A 21,590-nucleotide genomic window follows, 5' to 3' on the forward strand; every position below is an offset into this window, starting at 1 on the left:
CTCCCTCCAAAACTTGATGGGTAAAGAAGGCAGTGTGGGAGTCAAGTCTCTACTGACATGTAGCCAGTGCCTAATACATTAATTAAAGAGACACAGTCACCCTATTCACACATCCCCTCCCCGGGCAAACAAACGGAAAAACACCTGACTGCCCTTAACAGAAGGCAAATGCCATGTGACGTGCCTGGAGGATAATATAAGCTGGTGCGGTAATGTTTTAAAAAATTGTGTTTGAGAATCACTGCATTATTTATTATTGCTATTAGGATGACAGTAGCACATGGGGACCTAACTGAGATTTGGGGTCCCCCTGTGCTAGGTGGTGGTGTACATCCCTGCCTCAGAGTTTACATTGTAAACAGACAAGACAAAGGGAGGGGGAAGGGAAGGTTCATGATCCCCCCCATTTTATAGATGGAAAACTGAAGTACAGAGAGGCTAAGTAACTAGCCCAACGTCATGAAGAAAATCTGTGGCAGAGCTGGAGTTGAACCTAGAGTCTCAGTCCGTGAGTGGCAAAGGTAAACATTTGGTTGCCAGTGAGATTTGTGAAGAGTGGTTTATCTCGGAAGAAACAGGAAAAATTGGCTCCTTTTGCTGTCTTTTTAACAGGCTACTCCTGCTGTTGGTGTGAAAGCTGCCATTACACAAGGGCCAATCCTGTGCAAAGCTGCCATTTGCCCTCATCACCTTGCTTTATAGCAAAGTGGCTGCAGGGGAACGTTTTAGAATTGCGTGGAGTAAGGCTGGCTTTATAGTGATCTGTTCTGTGCCTTTGCTGGGCTCCTTTGGAAATTGGAGCCCGATTCCCATAGAGAGAATACGGGAATAACCATTTTAAATGAATGAAATCCCTGAAAATTCCTCCTCCTCCTCTGCTCCACAGGTGCGCAAGCACATCAATGACCTGTATGAAGACCTGCGAGATGGGCATAACCTGATCTCTCTGCTGGAGGTTCTGTCAGGAGTGAAACTGGTGAGTTTCCAAGTTTTGCTTAGCAACGCTGCTGTGGCTTTCACCACCAGAGACTGGATCCCGGTACTGCCTTCTCCTCCTCGCTGCCTCCTGCCGTGCTGGGGCGATCAGCGTTCCTTGTCACATCAAGGCCTTTGTTGGTTTTGTGTTCAATTTATTTTTTTACATCTTCATCATGCTGGTTTCCTGGATAACACCTAACTATGTGATTAGGTTAAAGGTGCCTAGGATACACGTGCATTCACTCTCTTAGCCCCAAATGCATATGAGCCTCACAATCTACTCAACACACTGTGTGAATACAAAGGGGCAGGTTTAGCATCCCTTTCCCCTCTCCAAGAGGGGAGCTTAGCTTCCCCATCTCCAGCGCTGCCTGCTGATTTTCACACTAGACCACTCTAAATCATAGAATATCAGGGTTGGAAGGGACCTCAGGAGGTCATCTAGTCCAACCCCTTGCTCAAAGCAGGACCAATCCCCAGATAGATTTTTGCCCCAGATCCCTAAGTGGCCCCCTCAAGGATTGAACTCACAACCCTGGGTTTAGCAGGCCAATGCTCAAACCACTGAGCTATCCCTCCCCCCTAAATATTTGTTAGTCTCTTTTAGAGGCATTAGTTAACATTTTCAAAAGTGCCTAAATGACTTAGGAACCTGAGTCCCATTTTCAGAAATGACCTAGGTGCTAAGCAACCTAAATCTCACTGAGTTTCTGTGAGGCTTAGGTGCCTACGCCGTGTAGGTGCTTTTGAAAACTTTACCCGTCGTGTCCAAATCTTTCCCGGCGTTAAGTCCGTTGACTTCAGTGGTGCACGAGCAGGGATGGATATGAGCCTTTCTGTCTGTGGGTACAGCTAAAAAAAACCCCCCAAACCTGCAGCAGGAGGCTCTGAGCCCAGGTCAAGTGGCTTGAGCTCACTGTACTCGTGCTGTAGGGCTAAAGACAGCAGTGTAGATGTTCGGGTCGGGGCTGGTGCCCGGGCTCTGAAATCCAGCCAGGAGGTAGGGACTCGGCGCTCAGGCTGTGGCTTTAGAGGGAATGTCTGTTCTGCTACTTTTAGCCTTGTAGCGAGAGCCCGAGTCAGTTGACCTGGGTGTGGAGATTCACTTTTCTGTTGTTGGCGGTGTTGCTGTGTAGACCTACCCTATAAATTGAAGAGGAGAACTGAGACAATCTGACCAGCTTCTCCCACCTCCTTGGGACTGCCAAACTTATTCGGAAACCATGCTTAAACACTGCTGCATTGCATCTCTGTGTATTTAAATAACAAAAGATGATGGTGGTTCTAGCTGAAACTGTTTTTAACACGGTTTGTCCAGCTAGTGTGGATGGGGCAAAACTGATTCACACGCTTATTCTGTGCTAGTCCCTGCCTTGGCAGAACACATTTCTGGAGCAACTGACTCGGGCTCTCACTAAAAATAGCACCATAGACATTCCCACTCGGGCTGGAGCCTGAGCTTTGAGACCCTACCTCCTTGCCGGGTTTCAGAGCCCCGGTGCCAGCCCCGGCCCGAACTTCTACACTGCTGTCTTTAGCCCTACAGCACAAGCGCAATGAGCTCAAGTCACTTGACCTGGGCTCAGAGACTCACTGCCGTGGGGTTGTAGGCACACTAGAGGGCCATACTAGATGTTTTTTAGCTGGCATGATGTTTAAAGACAGCCCCTTATTCAGCAGATGAGATCTGTGTGAGCCATGCTTTTTCAGAGCTGTCCACATGACCATTCTAGCATGAAAGCCGAGTGCAGCGCCAGACACATCCAGAGATCGGCCTTTTCAGAGTCTTACAAGAATTGCCTAAATGTTGAAAATCAGCAGTGCAGCTGCAGATAAACTTGTCTTGAGCCATTTAACTGCCAGTTTGGAGTTTCCTGCTTGTGTGTGTTCTCAATTTAGACACCAAAGTTTGTAGGTTTCTAGTGTCCACGCTTTTCCATCTATTTTCTTCAGTAGCATGTTAGGCTTTCCTGTCATGTGCTTAGCAACCACTGTACGAGCTGGATCTGTAGAGGGAGATAGTTCTCCAGGATGCAAACATCTTCTCTGGCATCTGGGGCAGAGTAGAATCACTTGCCCCTTTTTAGACCAACAAGCCTAGTTAGCTCTTGGAAGATAATTTTTGGTGCAACACAGAGGGAATTATTTTAGTAACCCCTAAAATAGGATCCGTGAGAAGATGTGTAACTTACTCAGCTGCCCTCCTGAAATGCCAAACTACACTTTGTGGGTGTTGGATTTAGATGCTTCAAAGGCCCATCACGCCCCTCCCCACAACATTTTTGACTTTTGGAGTGAGTTTTATCCTAGGGAAATCTCTGCTTAGGCAGCCTCTACTGTAAATCACATCTAGGTAGGCAGAAGTGGTTGGACTGTTATAGATACTGCGGTATCGTTTGCTGCAGCTAAGACAGGAGGAAATCTTAGACTATTCTGCCCTAAATGTTGATGGTGCTGTCTCATAGGCTTTAAGGCCAGAAGGGACCATTACACATGACCATCTAGTCTGACCTCCTGTATAATACAGGCCACAGAATTTCATCCAGTTACTCCTCAGATAAGCCCAGGAACGAGTATTTGATCTAAAACATGTTGTCTCTGAGTTTCCAGCTCTTTCAAAATCTACTTTAGCTCTTGCCATTGTGTCTACCTCGCTAGTCTGAATCAAGCCCCAGTAGTGTTCCCAGGGGAGACGCAGGCAGTATCCAGGATAACCAGCTAGTCTTCATGTTCCTTTTCAGGGGAGGGAGGCCGGCGAGCAATGTGTTTCTTTTTCTTTTCCCATGTTCCTGCATTTTTAGTTCCTTTCTGTTTTTCTGTGGCTATCCCACTGGTGTTGTCTGTGCCACGTTTGTTAGCAAAAGGACCCTTCAGGCCAGAAGACCCTCCGCCTGGCAAAAGCGCCCTCCTGGCGTCGCACGAGCAGTGAAGAGCAGGAGGAGGAGGAGGATGGTGATGCAGTAGGTTGACTCCCTCCTGGGAGCAATGTAATACAGACTGACACTGGAGTGCCATCAGATAGTCCAGATGTAACCAAGCTTTGCATAGGGCACACAGGGTATGTCTACACAGCAAAGAAAAACCCGCGGCTGGCCTGTGCCAACTGACTCGGGGCTGTTTCATTGCTGTGTAGGCTTCTGGGTTTGGGTTGGACCTCTCAGGGTCCTATAGCCCAGGTTCCTGACCTCTACGCAGCAATGAAACAGCCCCCAGCCCGAGCCCCATGAGCCTGAGCTGTGGTGTCTAGTTGCTGTGTAGACATACCATAGTGACCTCTGGCCTTCCCCATCCTCAGGTTCAGGTGGGTTAATGGAGAATTCGCAATAGCTCCTTTCCACTAGCAGCTGGTTCTTGCTCACGGATAATAAATTTCCCAGAAGCACATTAGACTAGAGGAGTGATGTGTGGGGTGTGTACCGGGGAAGAGAAGAGCGAAAACGAAAGGGCAGCTAATCCCATATTCCTTCTGGACAGTGCAGTGTTAAAGTTAACTGGATTATCTGAGAGTGCATTACAGTGTTGGTGGTCTGCAGTGTGAGAATGCTGACCCACTTGCTGTGAGAGCATGAAAGCTGTCTATTCACGGGGGAGGGGAGGGGGAGCACGCTCCTAGATGAACCTCTGGCTCTCACGCACCCCCAGATAAAGCCACTGGGGTCCTGCACGCTCTGGGATGGGACGCGTTGTTCTCTCCACTCACATGGAGCAAACAACCTTTAGGATGAATCATCTGATGTTTGCTAACCGTTCTCACTGCATGGGGATACTCTGCCTTGTGTACCACACCCATGTGCACTGGGTACAGTGGCTTTGCTGTCAGACAGCAAGGATTAACCTTGCATGATAACAGATCTGTTTTTAAGCAACATATTCTCAGTGTTTCTGATGTGGAGCGGCCCCAGGTCCAGGCAGGCCCAACCCTTACCCAAGCCAAGGATTAAGCCAAAGGGGATTGCACCTCCCTGAAGGAAGAACGAGAGCATTCTGGCTGGTAGAAATGATCCCATTTCTTACCAGCCCTCTGGATCTGGGCTGTGCCTTCCTGCTCTACAGCTCTCTTCTCTGCTCCCCCTCCCGAGCCACTCTGGCAGCCGCAGTGGCGTGGCACAGGAAATGACTAGCGTGTTGCACCTCTCTGCCAGGGGCTGGAGCATAGGCAGACCTTCCTGTGGCTTTCCTCCTCAAACAAGGAATGAAATGTGCTTTGTCTTTGCTGACCCAGAGAGTCTCTTGACTGCTACTGATTCCTCAGACAATTGACACCTCTCGTTTGTATTTAGAAGCCATTGCTTCTTTTGAGTTTCCCACCCCAACTCCCTTCCTTTCCGTATTGATTCGTTTCAGAGCTGGGTTTGTGTGCTGGCTCTGAGTTTCTGCACACGATCTGCCGTTCAGCAGAGCTCCCACCCCTTCCCCAAGCCCTTGTTCGGCACAGAGTTGCTATTTGTAATTGAATCAGATTAAATGTAGGTGTTGGAGCTGGGTGGGGCTGGTGGTTGAACGTGACAGTTTGCTCCTGGATGGATCACAGACTCTCACTGGAGCAAAAACAACAAGGAGTCCAGTGGCACCTTAAAGACTAACAGATTTATTTGGGCATAAGCTTTCGTGGGTAAAAACCTCACTTCTTCAGATGCAGAGCAGCCGCCCCTCCTTGTGCATTAGAGAGAGATTCAGAGCAGTAGCCCAGCATGGATGCTGCTGCGTAGATTGGCCAGTAGCCTGACTGTGATTGGTCAGCTCCCTTGGAGACAGACTGAAGTCCATGTAGTAGTGAAACAGACACAGCTGGTGCTGAGACTGTGTTTTCTCCTCCCTGCCCTAGTAGTCTATTCGCTATTGCAGTACACACCTACCATTTCAAGGTTGCTCTCACCTGGGCCTACAGGACCCTCCCACCTGCGGGCAGGTTGGCAGCAAGGTGGCTCACTTAATTTCAAACTGTCCTCTCCCCTGTCCAAGCAGTTGTGCTGGTAGCTGAGCATAGGGTGTACACTCAAGCACGCCCCTGTGGTGGAGCAGGCCGGCCTGACTGCGTGAGCCCTCAGGGCCTGTGGCTGTTTCCGGTTTAGCTCTCTGCGGGGGCAGCACTAGCTTCTTGCCTGCAGAGGCAAGGGAACAAAGTGTGATGCTGAAAGTAGGGGCAAATGTTGACGTCACAAGTAGAGCGGTCAGGTCGGTGTCTGTGGTCAGGTCCATGGGTCGATGGATGGGCTGGGAGCAGGAGATAGTTACTGGAGGGTCCTATCTCCACGCCCCAGCAGAGGGGATCTGTGGGCTAATAAAGACTCCTCTGCATAGAACAGGACAGTGTTAAGCAGCCAGAAGGGGGCAAGAGGCCACGGCAGTGTATTAGCAGGAAAGACAGACACATGTTGGTGAAGTGTGTTCGCCGTATCCATGAATCTTTGTGATCTGCATCTTTCTAGGCTTCCTCCTTTAGGCCCTTGCTTTGCTGTTATGGCGACACACTCTGGGAGCGAATTGTTGTCTCCTGCTCAGATCTGTCTGTGCCTCAGCTGTTAGGTTGGGGCTGAGAGAGGAGGAGATGGCCGTCCTAGGTGACACATTGAGTGCACGTTAGGCCAAGCAAGTGTATTGAATGTCAAAAATAACAGGAGTACTTGTGGCACCTTAGAGACTAACAAATTTATTAGAGCATAAGCTTTCGTGGGCTACAACCCACGAAATGTCGTGGTCTTCGCTCAGACTTAGAGGGAACATAATTAGGCTGGTGCTTGGAATCAAGTGAGCTCCCCCAGTCCTCAGCGAGAGGGAGGGTCTCTGTGGGTTCTGATACTTCCTGTAGGAGGCTTAGGAAGTGCACCTGGGGGAAGGGGTGGAACTGGATCTGTGCATGTGTATCAAAGACACTCTAGTTCTGCTGCCATGGGATGGCTGGACTGATGCACTGCCTCTGTTTTGTAGCCACGTGAGAAGGGCAGGATGCGTTTCCACAGGTTACAGAATGTGCAGATTGCTCTGGACTTCCTGAAGCAGCGACAGGTAAGTGCCGGGCTGATGCTCACAGGTCACGTTCCAGTTTTGAACATGTTTTGAGTGTTCTCACTGCACCACCTGTGGGGTGTGCTCTGATTCCCACTGCAGCTTGTGCCAGGGGCGTCCAATGGGGCGTAATGAAGCACTATCCATTTATTTCCGCCGGGCCCATCCCTAGGGCATCTAGATGCCAGTCAGTGGCATCACTGCAGAGTGTACCTTCCCTTGTGGGTACTGTGAGTGCTCAGGGCCATCCACGCCGCCTGGAGATGGGGGATCAGAATGGGGAGTTAGGACTCTCTTTTTTCCAGGAAGCATTTGCAAGTGTCTTAGATGGATACCAACCCCTAGAGCCCCGCAGCGTTCCTGTGTCCCAGAGACTTTGACTTGGTCAGCTCCGAGTGCAGCGTATGCTTGGGAGCTCCTCCGGTGTCCTTAGGATAATGTTGGCCCAGGAACAGATGGGTGTGACCTGGCCATGAATAGATTTAGGCTAGCAGTTAGAAGACGGTTTCTAGCCATTGCCGGAGTGAGGTTCTGGAACGGCTTCCCAGTGGGAGTATTTTGAGCCAAGCAAACTAGTTTGAAGCTGGAGCTTGGTGAGTTTTATGTCGGGGTTGCCTGAGATAACTAGGGGCTAGATCCCATGACACAGGAGGTCCCTTTCTGTCCTCCCCCTTCCCAGCGTTCAGGAAGTGCTGGGCCCCTAAGAGCTCAGTCTGGTCTCTGTCGGACATTTCCTCAAGTGGATGTAATAGACCCTCCTTCTAACCAGCCAGAACTCTCAACCCCTAAGCAGAGGGATGTTTCCAGCGGTGCCTGCTGTCTGCAGGTGAAATGCCTGCCGCTCACGGGGCGGGGAGTCCTGTCCTGCCTGTTCTGTCAGTCCTCAGTCACAACACACTCATGATGGGTGACAATGCTGAATTGCATCGGTTGTGCTGAAGCAGAGATTTACTCCTCTGGCTAACCAAAGGGGCACTGAATAGACCTGCCCACCCCCACCCCCGAGACTCCCCTCCTTCTGGAAGCTGAGAGGTAAACAGGAGTATCCAGACATACCAGTGCCCACCCAGGTTTCTGTTTGCTGGTACCTCTGCAGATGGTGGTGATGCTTCATGTATTTATGGCATCTTTTAAGTTGGGGATCTCAGCTACACACACTGGTTCCCCCTCAGAAGGCTCCTGTGAGATGGGCAAGTATAATCCCAGTTTAGGCACAGGTTTGGGTATCAAGAATGGGTTCCATTCCCTGCTGTTCCACAAGCTTCCCATGTCACCTTGAACAAGGCACTTCACCTCTCCCGTCTCTCCAGCTGCAAACCTGGGGATCACACGTGCTTGCCTGCCTCTCAAGGGTGTTGTGATCTCGGGCTTAATTCCTGCGCTGATTGATTTTTGCGGTGCGGGTGGGGGTGATTGAGTTTGAGTGTGCTCTCCTAGCTACGTGATGTGCTTTGTAGATTTTAAATTATGCACAAGTGCCTGGGGCTGTAGGGGCAAGGCACTCTTTGTAGAAACCGAAATAAGACAATGCTAGTAAAGCACTTGAAGGTCCTTCGGTGGGAGGCACTAGGGAATTGAAAAATGGTTATTTCAATCCTTCTTTTACAGAAAAGGCACGGATTGATTTTTGCTCCTCATCACGCAGTGAGTCAGTGGCAGGGGTGGGAATAGAATGTTGGAGCCTGGAGACCGTGTCCCATCATCTGGCCAATAGATTGCACCGGCTAGCTGCATGTGACTGGTTTGGGGCGGGCAGGGCGGTGGTGAAGTGGTTGGAGAGAAGTCCCTCCTCTCTTTGTTGAAGCATCTGGTTTGAAGTTTTGACAGTCCCTGGTGCTTCCCTACAGGTGAAGCTGGTGAACATTCGCAATGATGACATTACAGATGGCAACCCGAAGCTGACCCTGGGACTCATATGGACCATCATTCTCCACTTTCAGGTAGGGATGTGACTTGTTGATGGCACAGCGCAGAAAGGGGGACGTGTTGGGTCTCAAGGGCTCTGGCATCTGTCTGGCGAACATGAGTATGTTTAATGGTAATGCCTTCATACAGATTGGTCTGGAGGATTAGCATATATAGCAGTGTCATGGAGACTAGGCCAGCAGAGAATAAGAATTCCCTTCTCTGGTCATTTACATAATTAAATCACTCATGATGGATTGTGTGTGCTGTGGCCCTTTGATTGGCACCAAGGTTATTGGCAGTTGCTGTTTGCTCAGCTGAGCTGGAAAGCTGAGCCCTCCAGGGCTCTTCAGCGCATTGAGCAGGGCAAAAGAGAGAGTAAATTTGGAGAAGGGTGTCTGGGGAGTGTGTGATTATGACATTCCAGGATGCAGTCCAGACCAGTGTGGAGCTGGGTCCCCACTTTCCCTGCAACCTTGGGTGCCTTGCAAAGCTTTGCTGCTTTAAGTCCCAACCTGGGCCCCTTGCAAACAGCCAGACAGAATGCAGGTCACCCCCAGATTGTCTGTGTAGAGCTGCAGCCTGCCAGCACACTCCAGTCACACTCCGACTTCCACCAGCCTTGGTTACCACCTGCAGTGACCCCAACATACTCCCAGTCCCAGATTTCCCCCCAAAAACGTGTGTGGTGCATTGTCCAGCCCTCTCCTGGACAGTCCAGATATTGGAGGTCCGTTGCCCATGCAAGGGGTCAATGTACAACAGTTTCCTACCCTAAATGGAGACACCCTCACAGTTCAGTTCAAAGACAACACTGGCTTCGTTTTGATTCAAGAATAAAACAAGTTTATTTAATTCCAAGGAGAGAGATTTTAAGTGAGTGCAAGTTCAAGCCATTAAAGTCAGAAATGGTTACAAGAGAAATGAAGAGAAACTTTCCAGTAACTAAACTTAACAAACTAGACTTGGTTCAAGGTAAATTCTTACCACAAGTTCCCAGCAGCATTGCTGAGAACAGTCTCAAGTCAGGATCTGCCCCCAAAGGGCTGGTTTCTTTTGTCGTCTTTGATGAAAGAGAGAGCGAGATGGATAGGCAGAGATACCACGGTGTGTTTTTGCCCCTCACTTGTACAATCCAGTCACCTTTTGAAATGCATTTTCCTGAGGGTTACCCCTAGATAAAGTTCATTCCAGCCGGGAAGAGAGAGACTTTCTGGTAGTGAAAGAGATTCCGTGCTGCTGTTTGCTAAAATGTAGCTCGGTCTGTTCCTGCCCCTTCGCTGTCTCAAGGACCTTGTTTACTACTTATATGTAAATTGAGGTAAACACATATTCCTTTGTTTAAGATAGGCCTGCTTAATCGCTTCTGCCTAATTGGGGCTAAGTGGGTTTGAACATGTGCTGCCAACGTCATTTGGGGGAATTCATAATTTTACGTATAATGCTGCTACACACATTTCACCTTGATGATGTTGACCAGTGAGTTATTCGTTTTCGCAATACAAGGCATATTGTGTACGAGGATTATTACGATAGTGTGTCGGGTTTGAATATAGGGGTGCCTTCGGTTACAGCGATCTCACGTTTATACAGCAGCCTTCCTTCCAAAAGCTCTCTGTCCTTCACACTCTCCTCTATGTATAGTTTGTACAGTTAATTAGTAACCGCAGCTCCTTTCTCTCGTGTGGAAGACAGCAGCCGCGTGGCAGTGCAACTCGGCAGTTCAGGATGTGAGTGGACGATTACAGCCCATCCAGCTGAGGATGCAGGAGGAATCTAGGTTGGCAGAGTGTAATTGCCCAAGTGGGAGTTGACCATGACACTGAGATTAGCACCCCTGTTCTTACAGAACATGTCACAGGGTCTCTGATGCCACAGGACATCAGTCTTAGATGTCAGCAGAAAGGCAGCACGTGCGGCAGCACAGGGCCCTTAACGTCACACTCGTGCGTTGGTTCTGTGTCGGCTCGGATCGCCGTGTTTGAGGCTGAGCAGGAGCGTGAGCAGTGCCTTGTGCCAGGCATGTGAGCTGCTGCCTTGACGTGCTGGCAGTGAGATTGGGTGGGATTGAGTGTTTTAGGTGGAGCTGCAATCTCGGAGCGCCAGGGTGCTGTCAGGCACAGCAATGGCGTGCGGGTGGAGTCAGGATAGAGGGAACGCCAGTGCTACGGGGTGGCCTTGGGAGCTCCTGTGCTTCCTGCCCTTTGTTGGCAGCTGTTCTCCACGGGATTTGAGTTTTCCTCACCGAGGCTCTTTGGGTGGACAGATGAGTTTCTGAGTGGCATTCCTCACTGCAGAGCTCCTCTCGCTGTGGGTGACCATTGTTAACGGGAGTGCTAGACCCACACACGGAATAGGGGTAATCCAGCCCCCCGCTTTCCCACTGACAGGAACTAAATCATTCTGCTCCGCGAGGGCAATCCCAGCGCTAGCTGACTGAAGAATAGTTTGGTTCTGTGGAGTTTTATTTGTTGATGGCGACCCAGTGGCCACAGCTGCCTGGGAGGAAGCAGAAGATTTTCACTGAGCAGGCCTCTCTGAATCCAGCACCCTGGAGCCGCCTGTAACCAAACCAGTTTCGCTCCCCGTTCTCTGTGCGTATATGCAAGTCTGGGTAGCATGTATTAGCCTGTCCTGAGCATTCCTTGCCAGTCTCCCTTAGCAGCTGTTGCCCTGCTGTGATGCAGGGTGCTCCGGAGCTGTGTTGGGGTCACTGACTTGGCTAATTTTTGCATTTCTGCCTGCAGATATAGATTGTGATGGAGTTTTTGCCCGTCTTGTGGCTGTGTTCTTGTTTGGTTGTTTGGCTAAGCATGGGCAGCTCTCTAGGGCACAGTGTGTTTATACTGGTCGGCTCCCTGCTTCTGCAATCGGTGGAGGTGAGAGGCTGTATACTGATGAGGAATTAACACCACTTCATCAGTCACTTGCCTTCATTGTCAGTGCAAGTGTCTGCCTGTTTTGGTGCATTTGTCTGCTTCCTGAAGGGGCCCCGAGCACCTGGCTAGAGGTGCGTAGTGTGAGACCAACCGGCCTTGTCTCTGTTCCTGTGTGAACAAATTCCTGAGAACTGTTCCATTCAGTGAACCCAATGGGGAGACTCCTAGCGAACGCTCTGAAAAGAGACTAGTGATTTTAGTGAGACATCTTAAAGGGGGCTTGATTTTCAGAGGGCAAGTGCTCAGCACTTCCTGAAAACCAGGCCCTGCCCCTTTACGGTGTCTTAAGTTGGGTGTCCGAAATCCCTAATCTCTTTTGGAAGTGTTAGCCTGGGGTCTAAACAATCAGGGCCTCAAGTTAAAGGAGTCACTAGTTACTTGTGAAAATCCTGCTCCCTCTTTTAGAGTGAAACCCTCCTGGCTGGTACAAGGGGGTAAGAGCTGGAGCATCCATATGCATTTCTGTTGTCAGCTCTCTGTTCTGAATGACACCCTCCCTGTTTGCTGGGAAGAAATAGATGGGCCGCCGCTGAGATTGGGCTTTGCAAAGTTTGAGGTGTTCACACTCATCTCTAGTCAGAGTCCACAAAAGTGCACAGCCAGAGCTGTGATGTTGTGAAGATTCCTTTCAAGCGCCTATTGGTTAACTTGGTTAACTCTTGGGAACTTGAATCTTGGCTTTTAGGGGTATGTTCTCAGGCCACTCCGATGGCAGATTTGCACTCCCTAAATTGGATGCATGAGTGTATCTATAAATCTGGACCTCAATGTGTCGACTAGACTCTCACTAGAGTGAGTGCTGTGGGCGTTGGAAGCCGTAAGAGTTGAGCAGAGTCAGAACGCAAAGCAGACTGAGAACTTTTAGGGGCGTGTGAGGTATTCGGCCTCATGTTATTTTTCGGCCATAATTATTTCTTACTCCTGTGTGACCATCAGCTCGAGCCCTGACCTCTCTCCAGCACTGAGAAACAAAATGAGTGAATTCAAGCCCTAAGTAGAAGGTGAATGAACTGTCCTTGTCTGTATGTGGCCACCTCCTCTCCCTATTTCCTAAGACCCTACAAAGTGAGGTGCCGACATTCAGAGGCGAGGATAAAAAGGGGCCTCTTGCCTGTTTTTTCGGCTCGTTTCGGCTGTCTCGGGGGACGCTAGGTGGTGCTGTTGCACTGCAGTGGGCCTGAAGGACGGGCTGGATTTCAAAGGGAGTGGACTGCAGTTCTGAGGCAGACGGATGGGAGTGCAGGAGCCATCCGGCGGCACTGTCCTGGAGCCGTTTCGGGCTTGCTCCCTCCCCAGTCAAGATGTGACAACCTACCAGCCGTGGGGATTTGTTGAGGATAGCTGGTCTGGCCCAGGCAGATTAAGTGCTTACAGCTGGGCCTGCTCCCTGGGCTTACATGCTCCCTGTTGTACATTGCCTCTCTGCCTGGAATAAGGAGATTTCGTTGAGGGATGTAGCTCTATTGCTAACCCCTTCATCTCGTTCATGTCCTCCATATTTGAAAGTCCGTAGCCCACTGCTGCAAAGAAACAGCTGAGGGGCAGTGCAGCATCCTGTGCTTCGAGCTGCTGGTGCGATCTCTGCGCTGCAGGCCTAGCGACCATGATTTGTCTCCCCGTTTGCTGGGGGGCTGGTGCAAACCCTGCGCGGGAGAGGTGGGCCCGTAGTTTGTTTTGCCTTTTAGCTTGACACGAACAAGCCCCTTGCTGGTTGAGAGGAGGCTTGGAAGGAAACGAATGAAACCTCAGCTCAGGGGCACTAGGAGGGAGCAGCCCTAGGAGCTGGTGTCTCTGGGTTTGGAAAGTTGCAGTTGGCCACTCGGCTGTTTGCTGCTCTGCCATTGGGGTCTGTTTGGCGGGCAGAGGGCGGGGTGGCTGCTGCAGGTGTCTAGTGCGTGACGTGTGTTTTGCTACAAGGAAGGGAACGGTCAGAGCTCCCTCTTCCAACCCAGCCAAATCCCCACTCTCTGGGGAGGGGTGGGGCAGGCAGGGTGCTGGGTTTTAGTCACAAAGTGCGTGTGTGTGTGTTGTGGAGACGGTGAGCACTGAGTCCTGTGGGGCTCTGGTCCCCATCGCGTGACTCTGCGTAGGGTGGAAGGGTGACATGGCCGTGGTAGCACTGGGCAGGGGAGCTTGAGTTCACCTTGGGGATGCAGGAAGAAGGTAGGATGGGCACTAATGCACTCTGCTGCTCCGCCGTCGGAAATCGCACTAGGGTGTGTGCTGCTGACCTAACGTTTCAGCACCCAGAGACTCCCCTTCTCTAACGGTGCCCAAGCTGCTCTGGAATCGGCTGTCCTGTGCAGCGATAAGGACGGTTAACCCTTTGGGGAGGTTCCACTCCCGCCGTATGCTCCTTCGCTGTGATTGGAGGAAAAGCAGCCTGCCTATAGCCAGAGTGGAGCAGTCGGAGGCTGTTTATTTGACAACAGTCAGGAATACAGACTCAGAGTAAACATCTGGCAGTGTGAGCAGACCCTCCCAAACGCCTTGACCGTAGCCCAGAGGAATCTGTTTCCGTGTAGGGGCAGGAATTTGTGGGTTTCCCACGCAGCGTTGGCCATGGGATTTCCCGTTGGTATGCAGGCTGAGTCTCCCCGTCTCCTCCGTGCTTCCCCGTACTTCTCCCCACCCTTTTCTTTATGCTACCTTTGCTCAACCTCCCTTTTTCTGACTTCCCACCCTCCTTTCTCCCCCCCACCCCCACATCCTCCCCCAGCCTCTCCCTCCCTCCCTCTCCCCCGATTTCTGTCTGGTTCTTGCTTTCTGTTTGTGTTACCGAGGGCAGTGCTCCAATTACCTCATATTTGGAGAGAGAAAGCTGCAGCCAATCCGGTCTCTGTCTGCTTTTAGGTCAAGTGATTTCTGAACTGCAGTGAGATGCTTTGAATTTGTCTTGTTGCAGCTCCTAGTCTGTAAGATGGCTGTCTGGAACAGCAGCAGCTGGGAGTGACTCCGTGTGTGTGAGTGAGGGTGAGAGAGAGAATATGGGGGATTGCCCGCAGTGCTGCGTGTTTTAAAATGTGCATCTAAGCTGATGAAGCTAAGGTCAGGATTTATCCAGGAGCCTGGGACCAGCTTAGCTGCATTATTGCTGGCATTTTCTGCTTGGAGGAGATGGGGAATTCTCTGGGCTGCGTTAAGGAACCGAAAGAACAGGCTGCTGGCCCAGGAAAGGCTCCTCTGTCCCCCCCAAAAAGGGTTCGTTTTAAACGGAAGCGGAGGGGGAAGAAGAGAACGGTGCCAGAGGCAAATCCCAAGGAGCAGCCCTTGCCGGGCACGGAGATTGCTGAAGATGATGAGGCAATGGAGAAGTTCAAAGTACAGCCTCAGCAGGAGGGAGGAGAGGAAATTGCCAAGACCCTGCACCAAGGCACTTCACAGCCCCCGGATCCTAATCCCAGCTCAAGTCCAGAGGCACTGCCTCAGGGTCTCCTTGTACAGGTGAAAGAGAGATTTCAAGGGGAAGTCCAGAAGGCTCAGCTGGTGGTCGAGCACTGGCCCTCAGGGTCTGGGGGCAGGAGGCGTTCCCCTGAGGAGGGCACCACAGTCATTGCACGCCTGCTAGACAACCCTGCGGAGAAGAACTGTGAGAAGGCTGTGAGCAGGCTGGTTGAATTTCAAAGGACAGGAGCTGGCAGCAGCAGAGCTGTGCTGTTGCCTTTACAAAGGGAGGCTGCAGTCAAAGACTACCAGAGGAGGGATGAAGACCAGCTTGTGTCCAGGTGTAACGCGGTGTCTAGAGAGGACCCAGCGGGCGGACAAGGGCCAGAGAAGCCTGCAGCTTCGGTGGAGGCTGGCAGGTCTCCGGAGGCCTGGGATACAGAAGAAGGGAATGAAAGTATTTCAAGTGCCATGTGGACAGGTTCGTGGTTCATAGAGCCAGGCACCATCTCAGAATTGTCCACGCCGTCGCCCATGGTGGACCAGGTGGAAAACCAAGGCTTTGAGAAGTCCCAAAGGCTGTCATTGTCACGAGAGAAACCTGCCCTCAAGGGGGGAGAGGGCACCTGGACCCAGCCTGGCACTAAACTACCTGCCTCTCAGAGTGACTCTTCGTTCAGCGGGCCGACCACCAGCACTGCCCAGCCCTCCTCAGGATATGGGAGTGACTCGTCCCATCAGCCCACCAGGGATATTGTAGCCAGTCAGATCTCGGGGTCGATCTTGGAAGATGGCTGCACACTCCCTGCACAGGAGGACAGCCAGGTTCAGCGGGGCAGGACGGAGAAGGCCGTGAAGCCTTCTGGAGGAAAGGTCAGTGCTTGTATTCATTTACTGAACCGTCTTTCAGAGACGGGGGGATGCTGTCCTGAATATCAGTGATCCAGCCCAGCCCTCCATTTCCCTGGGAGAGTTTTCTTCCCAGTTGACTCCAGTCTGCTTAGCCCTGTGTCTAGCGCTGTGAATTACAGCCACATATGGGGAAGTGGCCGGTTAAATCCGATTCAGAATGCTGAAGAAGCATCTGTCTCCACCCTGAGGAGCTGCATGGCTCTGATAGTCCACAGGTGTAATTTGAATGGCCATCTGTTAGGAATGTCAGATTAGGAGAGCAGGGAGTGCATGGGCTGTTTGCTTGTAGACTGACCCTGTTTGTACTTTGCTGCCTCTACCCTGTAATCTACCTAGAGTGTGCAGGTAGAGAGCTGGAACAGCACTCGAAGTAGAAGCGGGAGGATGTGGGAAGGCAATTACTTGTGTTTTAGGTGTAATTGCCTGTGTGTCACTCAAGATGCACTGACTGTAGTTAGCATGTTCACCCACTTTCAAGGGGTTGCTAACAGCACATTCCCTCCGTTCTGACACTTGTGTGGCATGCACGGTCCGCCCTTTGCACGCATTTAACATTTCTGTGAAATGTTGGCACTAATTAAAAATGGGGGAAGGGGCGGTATTGCAAAGTGTGTTGGGTAGGAAGGAGGCTTGTTAGAATGGTCCTAAAAATGGGTGCATTGCAGTCAGACAGGGCCAGGCAGCAACATTCAGTAGTGACGTCCCTGGCTTTAGTAGCATTTTCTAGCATTTATCAGTAGGGGGGAAGAGTTGAAACTGGCATCACTGATGACTTACCAAGTACTTTTGTTGGCTGCTGTCACTCTGTGGGGTGGAAAGGGGGCAGAGACCAGAAGAGCCTAGAGTGTATAGGGAACACGATTGAAATGGTGGGAGACACCCCCCCCCCCCCCCGATTCAGCCTCAAACCTGTAGCATGGTAGGGCAGAGAGCAATTCAAACAGAGAAGCGCGATTGGGTCGTTAATCAGCGGAGAGAGGGAAGGCGCTCGTGTTACAGGTGTCCTGTCTAGTTCCTGTCAACCCAGTGTGATTCCAAAGAGGAAAAGCGGCCTCACTCCTCTGATGATGGTGAACTCAGCCAGTCCGAGTCCATCTCCTCTCGGGCAATAGACTCCTGCCCTGGAGCAGCAATGCTGTTCGTGGTCCAGGAGAATGCGAACAGAAAAGGGAGTGATTGGAAGGAGTGCTGTGCCTCGGATAGTCAAAGGGGTTGGGTGGGCATCGGCTAGTGGGATGTATTTTGGCCTGGGAAGGGCTAGATGAGTGTACGCTGGGTTTTTGGCTCAAGGCTCTGGTGATATAGGAGGGGTTGCTGGAAGAGATTGGTTATTGCATGTTATGCTTTGGGGGCAGTGAAATTGTCTCCTTGTATTTTGGACTTGTGGCCAGAGGTCTCTTGTGTCTGTATTTGGAGTTGTGGGTGGCAGAAGATGCTGCGTTTGTTTTGGGGGTTGCTTCAGAGGAGGGCATCACTATTCTCTGCAATTTGGGGAGTGGAAGGGCCTCCTCTGATTTGTGATGGACTTGAGTACCTCGGTCCAGATTCTCAGCGCAGTTTGGGCTGCTGGGGATGGGGCTTGGCCCATGAGATATAGGGATCAGTAGGCAAAAGGAGCTTGATGCTGAATATTTTGGCTTGTTGGGCCACGGCCATTACCTTGATGTACTGGAGAAGGCAGCTCTGTATTTAGGGGGGAGGGATAGCTCAGTGGTTTGAGCATTGGCCTGCTAAACCCAGGGTTGTGAGTTCAATCCTTGAGGGGGCCACTTAGGGATCTGGGGCAAAAATCTGTCTGGGGATTGGTTCTGCTTTGAGCAGGGGCTTGGACTAGATACCTCCTGAGGTCCCTTCCAACCCTGATATTCTATGATTCTAGACACCAAGATCAGTGGGAACTGATCTTGATAAAAGTGCTGTCTTGATAAAAGTGGTTGATCTTTTAAAAAAAAATCAGAGGAATTTTGTGAGCTGATGCATGAGTAAGGAAGGTTCTGTGCTTGAGCTTCAGGTTCCATATGCTCATCACCCCTTCTCTCAGATTCCTTTATCCCAAGAGCAGGCTTTTAAAGGAGGTGGTGGTGGTACCGCCCCTCAGTATTAGTAGTACAGTGGAGCATCCATCCCATATATGGGGCATGTGGGGATCCTGCGGATGTAGCTGCATTTTGTGTCCCTTCCTCCAGCCTGGGGAGCGGGGCAGGCAAAGACCCAGTAATCTGGGGACGGACGACTATGTTGTTAGTTATTTAGACGGTACGCGAGGTGCATCGTGCATTTGTTATGGCCGTGGTGCCTCGCAAGCTGCTGTGTCATGTGATCCTGTTGGTCTATCAGCCCATTGCTTTAAGGAAATCCCTGTTTTGGGTCCGGAAGAGTTAAAGCCAAAGCCGGCTGTGTGGCAGCAACTGACAAAGAGCAGTTTTTTGTGTGATAAGAGTGTCAGACTCCAGAGAGGGAGGTGAGCAGCGGCATACCAATTACACTACTGCCACTCCTCTTTGTGCTTCCGCAGTCTTCCTCAGACGTCTGGGGGGAGGGAGGATCCTTTGCCTCTAGCCCTGCAGTTTCCTTTCCCTTCCCTGCAAGGGGAATCTTCACTGGAGCTGGACACTGTGAGCAGTAGGAGCCAGGTGAAAATAAGGGCTGTCAAGCGATGAAAAAAATTAATCTCAATCGCGCTGTTAAACAATAATAGAATACCATTTAAAATATTATAAATACCATTTGTAAATATTTTGGATGTTTTCTACATGTTCAAATATATTGATTTCAATTACAACACAGAATACAAAATGTACAGTGCTCACTTTATATTTATTTTTGATTACAAGTTTTTGCACTGTAAAAAACAAAACAAATAGTATTTTTAAATTCACCTAATACAAGTATTGTGGTGCAATCTCTTTATCATGAAAGTTGAACTTACAAATGTAGAATTATGTACAAAAAAACCCACAACAACCTGCGTTCAGAAACAAACCAGTGTAAAACTTTAGAGCCTACAAGTCCAATCAGTCCTACTTCTTGTTCAGCCAATCGCTGAAACAAACAAGTTTGTTTTACATTTCCAGATGATAATGCTGCCTGCTTCTTGTTTACAATAGCACCTGAAAGTGAGAACAGGCACTGTTGTAGCCAGCGGCGCAAGATAGTTACATGCCAGATGCGCTAAAGATTCATATGTCCCTTGATGCTTCAACCACTATTCTGCTAGATAACAATCCAAAGGAGTGTGGACCAATGCATGTTCATTTTCATCATCTGAGTCAGATGCAGAGCTGGCCCCAACTATTCTGGGACCCTAGGCAGCCTTCCCGCGGGGGGGGGGGGGCAGGCCTCCGTGTGGAGGGGTGTGGGACTGGCTTGGAGGACGGGGGGGACCATCCCCCAGCACTCACCGGCGGCGTGGCTGAGGTTGGGCTGCTGCACTTCCCGCTGCCGGTGAGTGCAGGCCCAGCCGTGCTGCAGTCCTCAGGCGTGGGGCTGGAGCGGGAAGAGGCAGGGTGGGGAGGAGCAGGGGCGGGGGCTTGGGGAAGGGGCGGAGTGGGGCGGGGCTGGGGCGGAGCAGGGGCTGGAGCAGCACGCAGCTGCATAGGGCACCAGTAAATTTGGTGCCCCAAATTTCCTGGTGCCCTACACAGCTGCGTACTTTGTGTATGGGTAAGGACGGCCCCGGTCAGATGCCACCAGCAGAAGGTTGATTTTCTTTTTTGGCAGTTTGGGTTCTGTAGTTTCCGCATCAGTGTGCTGCTCTTTTAAGACTTCTGAAAGCATGCTCCACACCTCGTCCCTCTCAGATTTTGGAAGGCACTTCAGATTCTTAAACCTTGGGTCGAGTGCTGTAGCTATCTTTAAAAATCTCATGTTGGTACCTTCTTTGCATTTTGTCAAATTTGCACTGAAAGTGTTCTTAAAACGAACAACGTGCTGGGTCATCATCCGTGGAGTGAACACAATCCCTGGCTCACAATGAGACACAAACTGGCCATACATTTAATACAATATAGTTTTCCAAAGATATGGTGCAAAGCTGCCCTGTCTGCCACGCTAGGCACTGTGCAAACATATAGTCAGTGACAGTCCCTGGTTTACAGCCTAAACAGACTATACCTAAGGGGTGGCTGGACAAAGAAGTGAGTGGGGGATGGGAGGAGAGCAGGCAGGGTAAACAAGGGGTCGGAGGTCAGCTGTAGGTGCTGTGTGTTCAAGGTGATCACGAGAAACCCTGACCCCTGGCAGTGTCTAGCCAGTAACACTTAAGTTTAGTATCCTCCATTCCAGGGGACTCTGGTTCGAGGTCCGTGTCTTGGATTTATTTAGAATGAAGACATTCATTGTTAGGCACAAGCAGGGGCGTTGCTGTCAGAGCTTGGGTGAATCTTATGCTGAGCTGAGCCTGGGAATCTTCAGCAGCACAGAGGGAGCGCAGCTAGATTGTAAGAACAGGCCCATTTCTGCAGTCTCCTGGCAGTAGATGGATCCAGTCCATGCACCAGTACTTTACCCCAGAGTGCTCAGCCAGACACGATTTCTTGCTGCTTCTCTGAATTCAGCATGGGAGGAAAAGCTGTCCTGATAAGCTGTCTGTAGCCATCATAGGAGGCAGAGATGCTCTGATTGGCAGACTCTGTTGAAAGATGTTATCTGCAATGCTGACGCTAGCTGGGCTTGGTTTACAGCCACCTAGCCAAGCAGGACTTTGTTCTGGTAGGAAAAACTTTCTAAGACCAGGGTTTAGAGGCTTCTCCCATCTCCACCTGCTGCTAATGCCCTGGAATTTGTTTGTTTTTCTGGAGTATTGCTACTTGTTCTCCATGCACGTCCCTCAGAAAGATACATTTCAAAGGGCACAATGTAAATCACCAGGACATGCTAACAGTGTGTGGTGTCTGGCTCTTAAACACAGGGGCAAATGAAGGGCATTTTTCTCTCTGTCTTCCAGCACCTTCACCCCACTGCCCTGTCTGTTTGTCTCCGGTATTTCCAAAGCGCTCACCACTGTGATTATCTAGGGGTGCTCTCTTGTGGTGCTCTCTGGGAGAAGTGCAGAAAAGATGACTTGTAGGTAGGCTGTATTGACTGGCTGGATGAATTAAAGGGCAAAATTACATTTCTAGCTGAAAATGTCGCACTTACAATTGTTACAGGTAACCGCTAAAAATCACAATAACTGAAAAAGAGCTTAAAGGAAAAATACCTTTTTTTGCCTTTTTTCATGTTGTTAGCTTTGTGCATTTGACAGCGCTGTGTGCATTGTCAGTTTCACTGTTGCTGGTGTTTACCCTTCCCCCCATAACAGAAGCAGCAAAGCTGACATTGCAGAAGCAGCAGCCAGGAGGGTGTACAGAGAAAGGGGATGAGAAAGGAGCGCTGGGCCTTAGCTAGTGTAATTGATGGGGCTGCCCAGAAGACCCTACTAAACCTCACCAGGGGAGCAAAAAAACCTGTAACTTTTTTAAAATT

General features: G+C 50.5%; 1 protein-coding gene across 2 annotated transcripts in view; it reads left to right on the plus strand.

The window, feature by feature from the left end:
* The window catches only part of MACF1 (microtubule actin crosslinking factor 1), a 252,726-nt gene that overhangs the window by 88,171 nt on the left and 142,965 nt on the right, over positions 1-21,590 (plus strand). Inside the window, exons 3-5 of one of the 2 annotated variants that reach the window (XM_065421610.1) lie at positions 887-976; positions 6,907-6,984; positions 8,832-8,924. In XM_065421610.1, coding sequence (XP_065277682.1) covers positions 887-976; positions 6,907-6,984; positions 8,832-8,924 — 261 coding nt within the window. Of the gene's footprint in view, positions 1-886; positions 977-6,906; positions 6,985-8,831; positions 8,925-14,945; positions 16,086-21,590 lie in introns of those variants that run through there. The other variant, XM_065421609.1, reaches the window with a different exon arrangement.

This window comes from Emys orbicularis, chromosome 23, assembly GCF_028017835.1.
Source record: "Emys orbicularis isolate rEmyOrb1 chromosome 23, rEmyOrb1.hap1, whole genome shotgun sequence".
Lineage (NCBI taxonomy): Eukaryota > Metazoa > Chordata > Testudines > Emydidae > Emys > Emys orbicularis.